This window comes from Ovis canadensis, chromosome 2 (assembly GCF_042477335.2).
Source record: "Ovis canadensis isolate MfBH-ARS-UI-01 breed Bighorn chromosome 2, ARS-UI_OviCan_v2, whole genome shotgun sequence".
Classification (NCBI taxonomy): domain Eukaryota; kingdom Metazoa; phylum Chordata; class Mammalia; order Artiodactyla; family Bovidae; genus Ovis; species Ovis canadensis.
The window spans coordinates 35,019,890-35,032,956 of NC_091246.1; the positions used below are offsets into that span (position 1 = coordinate 35,019,890).

Here is a 13,067-nt window from a genome sequence, read left to right on the forward strand (position 1 = left end):
CAAGGGCAAGACATGTAGGTCCCTATTAACCATCATGAGGAGCTGGGTTTCTAAAATCAAAGTTTCATCACAATGCATTGGGAAGACTGAGAATGACAATAAAAGAGTGATCCTATTTGTGCTTTAAAAAGGTCACTCAAGGGAGAGGGTTCAAGACGGTAGTGTAAGAAGATCCTAAACTCATCTACTACCATAGACACAGCAAGTCTACAACTAAATATGAAACAATTCCCTCAGAAAAGGGTCTGAAAACTAGATGAACAGAGCCTCCACTTGTTCCATCACAAGTATAATCATGGGGATGGGGTGTAAAAAGATAAAGCTTTGGCATGTATTCAAACTTAAGTTACTACCAACTTAAAACAGGATATTACTTACATACAGTGTTACATGTGAATGTCCCAGTAATCACAAGGAAAACGCTTATAGTAAAAAGAGGAAAAAATGATAAGAGAATCTAAACATAACACTTAAGAAAACCACCAAATACAAGATAAGAGAGAAAGAGAATAAGAAAGGAACAGAAAAGAACTACAAAAATAGCCATAAAACAACTAACAAAATGATGACATTATATACTGGTCAATAATTTCTTTAAGTGTAAATTGGCTAAATTCACCAATCAAAAGACATGGAGTGACTAAACGGATTAAAAAGCATGATCTGTCTGTATGTTGCCTACAAGATACTCACTTCAGAAGACAGAACACAAACAGGCTGAAAATGAAGAGATAGAAAAAGATATTTCATGAAAACGGAATAAAAAGAAAGCTGGAATAGCTATATTCATAACAGACAAAACAAACTTTAAAACAAACACTGTATCAAAAGACAAAGGGCATTAAATAATGATAAAAGGGTCAATCCAGCAAGAAGATATAACATTTACAAAGGTATATGCACCCAATACAGGAGCACCAAGATACACAGAGCAAATGTTCAACATTCAGAAAACAAAGATCATGGCATATGGTGCCATCACAGATGGAGAAACAGTGGAAACAATGGCAGACTTTATTTTGGGGGGCTCCAAAATCACTGTAGATAGTGACTGCAGCCATGAAATAAAAGACACTTACTCTTTGAAAGGAAAGTTATGACAAACTTAGACAGCATATTAAAAAGCAGAGACATTACTTTACCAACAAAGGTCTATCTAGTCAAGGCTATGGTTTTTCCAGTGGTCATGTATGGATGTGAGAGTTGGACTATAAAGAAACCTGAATGCCAAAGGATTGATGCTTTTGAACTGTGGTATTAGAGAAGACTCTTGAGAGTCCCCTGGACTGCAAGGAGATGCAACCAGTCCGTCCTAAAGGAAATCAGTCCTGAATGTTCATTGGAAGGACTGATGTTGAAGCTGAAACTCCAATACTTTGGCCACCTGATGTGAAGAGCTGACTCATTTGAAAAGACCCTGATGCTGGGAAAGATTGAAGGTGGGAGGGGAAGGGGACGACAGCAAATGAGATGGTTGGATGGCATCACTGACTCAATGGACGTGAGTTTGAGTAAACTCTAGGAGTTGATGATGGACAGGGAGGCCTAGCGTGCTGCAGCCCACGGGGTCACAAAGAGTCGGACACGACTGAGTGACTGAAGTGAAATGGAGAATTTGAAAGAGATACAATAATAGCAGGAGACTTAACACCCGATTTATATCAATGGATTGATTATCCAAAAACTTGTTAGATCAGACGACCTTCCAGATATACAGAGAACATTCCACCAAAAAGCAGTAGATAAACATTCTTCTCAAGGGCACATGGAAGGTTCTCCAAGACAGTTCACATGTTAGGTCAGTAAACAAGTCTCAGTAAATTTAAGAGGATTAAAATCATATCAAACATCTTCTCCAAAGACAATTACATGAAACTAAAACTTAGTCACAAGAAAAAATTGGAAAAACTACAAAAACTGGAGATTAAACAACATGTTAACAACCAATAGGTCTTTGGAGAAATCAAAGAAGAAATAAAAATGCATAGAGATGAATGAAAATAGAAATTTAACATACCAAAGTCTTTGGAATGCAGCAAACGTCACAAGAGGGACATTCATAGAAATACAGGCCAATCTCAATAAACAAGAAAACTCCTAAATAAGGAAGCTAACTTTCCACCCAAAGGAACTAGAAAAAGCATAACACATGAAGCCAAATATTAGTAAAAGAAATAATAAAGATCCAAGCATAAATAAAGACTAAAAAATAGAAAAGATCAATAAAACAAAAAGATAGCTCTTTGAAAAGATAAAATCAATAAAATTTCAGCTAGACTAATAAAAAAGAGACTCAAATATATAAAATCAGAAGTGAAAGAGAAGAAATAGCAATGACATCATAAGAAAACAAAGGATCATAAGAGGCTGTTACAAACAACTATTTGCCAAAAAATTGGACAAATTGGAATAAAAAGATAAACTCCTAGAAACATAATTTTTCAAGACTGAATTATTAAGAAATAGATCTGAATAGACAAATTACTAGTGAGGAAATTAAAACAGTAATCAAAATTCTCCCAATAAGCAAAAGCCCAGGACCAGGTAGTTTTAATGGCAAATTCTACAAAAACATTCCAATATTTAAGAACTATCTTTCCCAAATTCTTCAGGGGGAAAAAAAAAAAAACTGAAGAAGAAGGAACCTGCCAAAAGCATTCTACAAAGCTAACATTTCCCTGGTACCAAAACCAGATGAGGACACCAAAAAGAAAATAACTGGCCAATATCTTGATGAACACAGATGCAAAATCCTCAGTGAATATTAGCAAAATACATCTGATATGCGTTAAAAGGATCATACACCAGTGAAATGTAATTTATTCCAGGGATTCAAGGATGGTTCAATATCTGCAAATCAATCAACATGATACATAACATTAACAAAATGAAGGATAAATAATCACACATGATCATCTCAATTTATAAAGAAAAAAGCACCTGACAAAATTTAACATCCACTTATGATAAAAACTCAACAAAGAGGTCAGCAACAAGACAAAAATGCCCACTCTTGCCACTTTCATTCAACACAATGTTGGAAGTCCTAGCCATAGAAATTAGGCAATAAAAAGAAATGAAAGCATCCAAATCAGAAAGAAAAAAGTAAAACTGTCATGATTTGCAGATGACATGTTACCATATTAAGAAAACCCTGAAAAAAAAGAAAAGAAAACCCTGAAGAGTCCACCAAAAAATTATTATAACCAGTAAATTAATTCAGTGAAGTCACAGGATACAAAATCAATGTACAGATCTGTATGGCATTTCTATATACTAATAATGATCTATCAGAAAAGGAAACTAATAAAACAATCCCATTTGCAATTATACCAAAAGAATAAAATACCTAGGAATAAATTTAACCAAAAGTGAAAAGACCAGCACACAGAAAACTAAGACGATGATGAGAAATTGAAAACAAAAACAAAAACACACAAATAAGTGGAAAGATATTCCATATTCACGAACTGGAAGAATTAATCTTGTTAAAATGTCCATAGTACCCAAAGCAGTCTATAGATCCAGTGTAAACTCTATCAAAATTCCAATGGCATATTTCATAGATCTAGAATAAATAATCCCAAAATTTCTATGGTACCAGTAAAGAACCTGAATAGCCAAAACTATCATGAGATAGAAGAACAAAGTTGGAGGTATCTCACTCCCTGATTTCACACTGTACTACAAAACTACAGTAATCAAAAGTTTGGCATGGGTACAAAAATAGACACACAGATCAAGAGACAGAAGTGAGAACTCAGAAATAAAGCCATATATATACAGACAATTAATTTATAACAGAGGAGCAAAGAACATACAGTGGAGAAAGAACAGTCTCTTCGGCACAATAAATGGTGCTGGGAAAACTGGACAGCCATATGCAAAAGAATGAAACTAGAAAACTATCTCATGCCACCTGCAAAAATTAACTCAGAATGGATTAAAAATTTGAATGTAAGACCTGAAACCATACAATTCTTAAATGGAAACATAGGCAATAATCTCACTGATATTAGTTTTAAAAATGTTTTTGTAGATCTGAATCCAAAGGCAAGTGAAACAAAGGCAAAAATAAATAAATAAGACTGCATCAAACTAAAAAGCTCCTTTACAGTGAAGGAAACTGTCATCAAAATAAAAATTCAACCTATGAATGGAGGAAAATATTTACAAATCATATATCTGATAAGGGGTTAATATCCAAAATATAGAAAGAACTCATACAACTCAACAATAGAAAACCAAACCACCAGATTAAAAAATGTATGGAAAATCTGAATAAACATTTTTTCCCAAAGGCATACAGATGGCCAACAAACACATGAAAATATGTTCAATATCACTAATTATCAGGGAAATGAAAATCAAAACCATGTAAGATATCACCTCACACCTGTTAGAATGGCTATTACTGAAAAGCAAGAAATAACAAATGTTGGCAAGGATATTGAGAAAAGAGAATCTTCAAACACTGGTGGTGAGGATGCAAACTGGTACAGCCACCATGTAAAATAGTATGGAGACTCCTCAAATAATTAAGAATAGAAGTAGCATATGACCCAGTTATTCTACGTCTGGGTATTTATACCAGAACATGAAAACACTAATTCAAAAGGATATATGCACCCATATGTTTAATGGACCATTTCTAGGGAAGAATTTTAGGCACAGAGAAGGTGTGCCTTCTATTTGTTATCTCCCAGCAATGGACAGGTATCTGGGATTCAGTGTCAGGTTGCCTATTTCAGAACAAGGGGAGTCTGGTCACTGTAATCCTCTCTCCTTTCCAACCCAGCTTTGGAAACTCAAAGAACACCTAGTCCACCCTCTGTCCCTGGCCTCCCCTCCTCACGAATCCTGCTCATACATTGCATTCCATGCTCAGTGGTTCATGGCTATCCACTGGGGAGCAACATCCATGGCATTCCCGTGAATGACCCCATTATCTACCTGGTAACGTTCTGTTCCCACCACCCCCGTGCCACAGCACACTGGGTTTAGGGCAGCCAAGAGTGGACCAGAGACTTGTGATACTGTATGATATCACTTATGTGCAATTCTAAAACAATACAAATGAATACACATGCAAAATAGAAACAAACTCAAGATTTAGGGGCTTCACAGGTGGCTCACTGATAAAGAACCTGACTGCTGATTCAGGAAATGTGGGTTCGATCCCTGGGTCAGGATGATCCCCTAGAGGAGGAAATGGCAACCCACTCCAGTATTCTTGCCTGGAGAATTCCATGGACAGGGGAGCCTGGCAGGCTATAGTCCATGGGGTTGCAAAGAGTCAAACATGACTTAGCAACTACACACATGTTCAATGCACATTATTTACAATAGACAAGATGTGTTGACAACCCAAGTGTCCATCAACAGATGAATGGATAAGAAGATGTGATATGTATAAATGTATACATATATATTTATTGGAATATTACTCAATGGAATAATACTCAATGGACTTGAGTTTTATTCAATGGAATATTACTCAGCCATTAAAAACAATGAAATCTTCCCATTTGTGAGAATATGGATGGACCTTGAAGGTACTACAGTAACAGAAATAAGTCGGACAAAAGACAAATACCATATGATTTCACCCATCTGTAGAATCTAAACAAACAAGCAAACAAACAAGCAAACAAACAAAATAGAAACCAACTCATAGATACAGAGATCAGATTAGTGGTTACCAAGAGAAAGGGAGTCAGGGTGAGCAAAATGAGTGAAGAGGGTCAACTGTATGGTGACAGATGGTAACTAAGCTGGTGGGACTATCACTCTTTAGTGCACACAGATGTGAAATTACAATATAGCACAGCTGAAACTTATCAAATAAAAAAACTATTAAAAAAAAGTCACTCAGGCTGATGTATGAAAAAAAGCTGGAAGATCACAAGAGTGGGAGAGGGAGACAGGGTGGGAAGCTGGGCAGTCATCCAGGAATAAGCAATTGTGGCAAACTTTCTCTGCAAAGTGCCAAATGATAAATATTTCCAGCACTGCAGGCCATATAGACTTTGCTGCAACTACTCCATATGCCCTTGAGTGCAAAATTAGCCACAACAATATGTACATAGGCATAATTCTATTCTAATAAAACTTTATTTATGGACATTGACATGTGAATTTCATAAAAAGCTCATGTGTCACAAAATGTCATCCTCCTTTTTTTTTCAAACCACTTAAAATGTTAAAACTATTCTTAGCCTACAGACTACATAAGCTGAACTTGGCCCAAGGGCCATAGCTTATGGATGGACAGGTTTGAAGTTTACAAGGAGGCAGAACTCACACGATATTTGACTGGGTGCACATGACAAGGAAGGAAAAGAAAAGAATGGAGGAGTCTGCTGGGTTTTGACCTGAGCTGCTGCCCCAGAGTCCTGGGGAGATGAACTCACACCCCTTTTAATGTTCTTCACTGCGCCATAAATCTAACCATCTGGCACTGAGGTTCAAGACCTCATGGCCAACTTCCCCAGCCTTGCCTCTGACCACCATCCTTCACACACCCTGCCTTCCAATCAAGAATGTTTCCAGTTTGCAGGCTCTTGTTCACACACCTACAAGGCCCTTCCTCTTCTTTCCTCTGTGTCCAAATTCCATGCATCCATCACAGGCTATAAAACCTATCCCACAGACTCCTCCAGCTCTCCTAAGAGGAAGGACCAGGGTGCTGCCCCTCTACATCTACCAATCCCATTGCCTTGCTCAGCCTCTATTTGCATTTTAGGTGCTAGTATTCACAACTCAGGTCTTTGACCTAAGTATAAGAACCAAAGGGATAGATCTGTATTTCATTCATATTTTTATACCCTCCCATAGCCAGCCCCTTTCAGAACTTACTGGATTTCTTACGCTCTGTAGGCACTGAAATTTTTATTAAGATATTTAAGGAGACAAGTGTGAAGGTGTGGAAACAAGAATAATTATACATATCCCTGAATGAGACGCTGGGCTGGATGAATAATAAGCTGGAATCAAGATTGCTGGAAGAAATATCAATAACCTTAGGTATGCAGATGATACCACCTTAATGGCAGAAAGTAAAGAACTAAAGAGCCTCTTGATGAAGGTGAAAATGGAGAGTAAAAAATCTGGCTTAAAATGTAACATTCAGAAAACTAAGATTATGGCATCCAGTCCCATCACTTCATGGCAAGCAGATGGGGAAAAAATTGGAAACAGTAAAAGATTTTATTATCTTGGGCTCCAAAACCACTGCAGATGGTGACTGCAACCATGAAATTAAAACATGCTTTCTTCTTAAAAGAAAAGCTATGACAAACCTAGACAGCATATTAAAAAGCAGAGACATCACTTTGCTGACAAAGGTCCGTAGAGTCAAAGCTATGGTTTTTCCAGTAGTCATGTATGGATGTGAGAGTGGGACCGTAAAGAAGGCTGAGTGCCGAAGAAGTGATGCTTTTAAACTGTGGTGCTCGAGAAGACTCTTGAGAGTCCCTTGGATGGCAAGGTGATCAAACCAGTCAATCCTAAAGGAAATCAACCCTGAATATTCACTGGAAGTACAGATTCTGGAGCTGAAGCTCCAATACTTTGGCCACCTGATGTAAAGAGCCAACTCATTGAAAAAGACCCTAATTCTGGGAAAGGTTGAGGGCATGAGGAGTAGGGAGTGACAGAGAATGAGATGGTTGGATGGCATCATTGACTCAATGGACATAAGTCTGAGCAGACTCCACGAGATAGTGAAGGACAGTGAAGCCTGGCATGCTGCAGTCCCCGGGCTCGCGGAGTCAGACACGACCGAGCAACTGAAGAACAAAACTGAATGAGAAACCTGGTTTCTTGATTAAGTAGTAATACTCTTTTAAAGGACAATATTTTTTTTTTAGAAACTTAGAGTTTTTGAAAGTTACCATACCATTTTTTATTCTCACTAACAATATCTAGGGGCTTTCCAGGTGGCGACAGTGGTAAAGAACCTGTCTGCAGCAGACCCAAGAGTTGCAGGTTCCATCCCTGAGCCAGGAAGATCTTCTGGAGGAGGGCATAGCAGCCCACTCCAGTATTCTTGCTTGGAGAATTCCATGGACAGAGGAGCCTGGCAGTCCATGCAGTCGTCGAGTCGGATATGACTGAGCAACTTAACAAGCACACACGCATGCCCGCAGTAATATCTAAGGCTTTCTATTTTTCCACAACCTTGCCAACATTTGTTTGTATCTGTCTTTTGTTTTGTTTTTGGCTTCCAAGTGACATGTGGTATCTTAGTTCTCAGACCAGGGATGGAACTCATGTCCCCTGTAGGGTGCAGGGTCTTTACCACTGGACTGCCAAGGAAGTCCCTAAAGGACAGATATTTGAAACAGGAATCATCAGCAATAAGTCAGAGGCTCTGCAGCACCTTTATGTGTGTTAGTTGCTCAGTCGTGTCTGACTCTTTGTGACCCCATGGAATTCTCCAGGCAAAAATACTGGAATGGGTTGCCATTTCCTTTTCCGGAGGTCTTTCCCAACTCAGGGACTAAACCTGGGTCTCCTGCATTGCAGGCAGATTCTTTACCACCTGAGCTACCAGGGAAGACCACAGTACGTTTATAACTTCTCTTAAGTCTTTCTATTAGTTCTTCCACCCTTCAACACCATATTTACATCTGAATGAAAGTATTTTGTTGAAAGACTGGCATTGAAGGTCCCTCAGGCATTCAAGCAATCAAAATGCTCAGAACAAATTTAGCAAACAAGTAAGCATCTCACTCACCGAGAGGTGTTCCCGACCTGTATCAACAACACCTGTGGGAAGGGTTCCATTACTTTTGTTCGTGGTGTCCCCAATGTCATTTGCTGCGGTTCCGTAATCTTAAATTGGAGAAAGGGGGAAAAGAAGGAAGCATGAAGTTGAAGTTGTCTTTAGGCTGCAATCAAACATGAGCCACAGTAGAATCCAGAACAAAGCAAGACAAATCACAAGCTCCCAAACCACTGACAGTGTGGCTGGGGAGGAACACGACACCTCCCCACCTTAGTTTAAATTCACTGTAAGACTGTGTGATGTCAAAACTGTATTCAACTCAGATCTTTACATCATTGCTTTGTTGGTCAAATTCCAAACCAGGTTTAGGATTTTTTCTCTGCATATGAAGGTTTTTATTATATAATATTGTATATGATATCAATATATTCCTTTTTTGATAAAGTAATGAAAATACAAAAAAAATCGACCATACAACAGTCATAGATTTATAGGCCTAGAAGAGTCTTTGGAAATCAAGTCTAACCACCAGTTTTACAGCCAAAGAATGAAAGCTTAGAAATATTACTAGTAATTACTAGTCTTAAGGTCAACTGGCAAGAAGGCAACAGAGTCCGGAAATCAGACTTGAAATCAGCAGCACTGATTTCTGGACATCTTACTTATTCACTTAAAATAGAATGGGGACTCAGCACTGAGAGTGAACTTGGGTCCACATTTGAACTTTTTAAAAGAGTTCTGAATTGCCAATATTTCAGTTGCAGAATTAATGTATAGGGAACTTCACCAACACAACACTTATAATTGTGAGGATATGTTCTCATAGTTCTCAAATGTAGCTGCTCCTCTGGATCAATTTTAGCCTACATGGATCAGGATAGAAATAAGTGATTTTTCTGTAGGGAACATCTTTATTAATAATATTATATATAAAAGTCATAAAAAGTTTTAATAAACTTATTGCAGACAATGTTGTTTATAAACGGTGTGTATTTTTATTCTAAATGGATATGGTGCCTTCAATTTCCATCCTGAACAACAAACCTCATTAAGCCAGCCCCAGCTAATCTTCCCTTGGTAGAAATATCATGCTGGCCTCAAGGCAACCAATTTAAGTTATATTCTTATTAGCAGAGTGTTCCTTTGAATGTGAATGAAAATTAACAGAAACAGCATTTATTTTCTATCTGTGGCTGTTTCATTCTTAACCGTAAAACTATATTCTTACCATTTTCATTTTGAAAATATTAGAACTTATTAATATTTCAAACACTAGGAGATATCATTTATTTGCTTATTTTCCCTCTTCATATTATATCCAGCTACTCATGCAAAATTAAATCATTAAAGTATCTACAGTTTAATATAACAACATTTTAGGCCAAATATTCAATGTGTGATCTGAGTCCAATGGAAAGATGACATTTTTAGAGACTTAAAATTATTGGAAAGGAGTTCAAAACATAATTTTAAAATGGAAAAATCACAATACAATTTCTCTGTGATACAATCTGATGTACTCTTTCTTTAAGCCATATCAAAACAAATAAATATAAAAATACACAAATCACATCCACAAAATCACCCAAACCACAACAGCCTGGAGGGAATATGGCTTAACATGCATAAAGCAAGAAAAGACAATTTAATTCCCTAGATAAAATTAGCTCAAGTTAAATATACACACATAAACACAGAGAGAATCATTTTATATTTAAAAATGAAAATTATTTTTACATTAAAAATATAAATATACACATTTGTCAAGGTGTGCATCAGAATTAAAGAATATATATTTTATAGAATAAATATATAAATGCAACATTTTGATCAATGTAACTTTTGATCAATTTTAAATTTCAAGCCAAGTCTTGAAATTGAGCCTGCCATTTCCGCAAAAGAAGCCTCCTGATCATGAAAGTGGTTTCAAAACTATTAACAATGGGTTCTCACACCTAGTAAAATGACCCTGGAATTCAATTAAAATAGCAAAGGAAAGATGAGATATTTGGTAAGCTGATGCTGGGAGGGATTGGGGAAAGGAGGAGAAGGTGACGACAGAGGATGAGATGGCTGGATGGCATCACTGACTCAATGGACGTGAGTTTGAGTGAACTCCGGGAGTTGGTGATGGACAGGGAGGCCTGGCGTGCTGTGATTCATGGGGTCCCAAAGAGTTGGACACGACTGAGCGACTGAACTGCTGAATACAGTGGACAGTTTGGTTCTCTTCTTCCACGTTCCAAAAGTAAAAGGGTTAGTTCCTCAGTTGTGTCTGAGTCTTTACAACCCCATGGACTGAAGCCCTCCAGGCTCCCTGTCCATGGAATTCTCCAGGCAAGAATACTGGAATGGGTATGCATTCCCTTCTCCAGGAGATCCTCCCAACCCAGAGATTGAACCCGGATCTCCTACCTTGCAGGCAGATTCTTTACCATTTGAGAGAGACCCATTTTATTCAAGGGAATTTATTCCTCTAGGAAAGTTGATCTAAACTCCAGGGGTGGATCTATTTAACCAAGGGTTAATTCAGCCTCAATACTGGAGGCAAAATTGAACCATGACCCAACCGAGTCCTGAGTCAGAAACAGGGAAGGTTTGATGGAGGTCTCTGGGAAAGTTCTCCTTCTTCTGGAACAATTTCAGAAGTTCCTCCCTTTCTCCCATCAATGTGAATGACTCATTTTAAGACCATAAGAGAAACCAGCGTTCAGTGAAGCCAGCACAATGGGCAGGAGGGTGCAGAGATGGGGGGGAAAAAAACCTGGATCCCTGATGATATGGTTGAGTTGCTGGTTTCACCAACTTCAAAACGTGCCTTGCCTTTGAGGTTCCTGTCTCTGAGCCAGGCTTTTTCATTATATAAGAAACATAATTTTGAATTGGGTTTACCGTCATAGCCAGAAATTGATACACCTCCCTTTTCTTGGTAGTCAAGGCTTTTAAACAGGTAATTAGTTCCCAATTATGGAAACAAAATGTCTGTTACAGCGGAATGGATTTACTACTTCCAAGAACAAGCATGAGAGAGAAAACACTATTTACAGGCATTGTAAATATCAAGGGAAAACAGCCATCAATACCGAATGATTTTTGAAGTATTATTTTGGCCTAAGTCGTGCTTGAAGTGTATATTTAATTGAGCTTAAAGTTCTTCTTCAGTTGATTTATTACATTTTAGACAAATATATTTTGAAAAAATACAAAATACAGACCACATGATAGCTACCTTCATAAATTACATCAGGATAATTTGGATTTGCACCTAAAAAGCAAAACAAAACAAAGATATCTTGTTAAGTATGCATTCAAAGTTTAAAAATTACTAACTAAGCCCACTAAAATTGGCAAAATACATATTGAAGGTTTTAAATTGAATAGATTGTTTTATAGGTAAATAAAATCTGAAATTCTAGGTTTGCTTCATGTTAACCTTGTTGCTCTTCTCAAGCCCACAACTCCCGTCTCTATTCCAGAAAGGAAAAGAAAGGGGCAAACAGAAATTAAAAATCACTTTAATGAGAAAGAATTCAAGCATCAATGAACTATGGCCACTTTTTTTTTGCTGTTTCTATTACACATTTGATCAATTTAATTATAATTTTGGTATTTTCATTCCAGAAAAAGATCACTTCTGATCCACTTTGATTATTCTCTGATGACTCAGGGTTTACTTTCATACTTTGTTTTGGACGGTCCATTTGTATGCACAAACACATTATTAACCAGCCTGGATGATAACGCCTGAAGTACAATTTTTCTCTCCACTTTGTCTTGAGGGACATTTCCAAGACAGAATAACCCTTTTATTACCCTAATATAACACAGAAAAATAAATGTACTTTCTCTACTGAGGCTACAAAAAATGTTATGTCAAGAAAGAAATTCAAGAGTATACCTTTTTTTTTTTTGATATGTCTTTAGTCACCAAAATGGTCAGAATATTCTGTTTTAAAATATTTCTAAGAATATAAAAAAAAATTTTTTTTAATCTTTTTAAAATCACTGTTAACAAGAACAGGTGACAAAAAATTTTCTGCTACTTATTCTTCAATCAAAACTATTGAAACTACAGTATCTATATGAAAGCCTGCTTGGAATTAAAATCAAAATTTGATGTAACATTTAAGCGATTACGAAATGAATTTCCAAAGTCACTTTCTATGCTTTTAGTCTTTCCTCACTGTGTGAAATACAAAATTTGTAAACTATAAAATTTATGTGATTCTCATTTCATTTCTGGACTCTTAACAGAAAAATACTTAAAATCAGTGAAACTTGAACCTATTTTCTGTTTTTGTAGCTCTTAGTAAATAATCAAGATTAATTTAAATGA

At 36.9% G+C, this 13,067-nt stretch overlaps 1 protein-coding gene across 14 annotated transcripts in view; it reads right to left on the minus strand.

Annotated features, from left to right (window-relative positions):
* Nucleotides 1-13,067, minus strand: part of NTRK2 (neurotrophic receptor tyrosine kinase 2) — a 396,774-nt gene that overhangs the window by 297,746 nt on the left and 85,961 nt on the right. For all 14 annotated transcript variants that reach the window (XM_069575812.1, XM_069575811.1, XM_069575815.1 and 11 more), the window contains 2 exons: nucleotides 11,961-11,996; nucleotides 8,741-8,838 (listed from right to left, as the gene is read on the minus strand). In XM_069575812.1, the coding sequence (XP_069431913.1) occupies nucleotides 8,741-8,838; nucleotides 11,961-11,996 (134 nt within the window). The remainder of the gene's footprint in view (nucleotides 1-8,740; nucleotides 8,839-11,960; nucleotides 11,997-13,067) is intronic.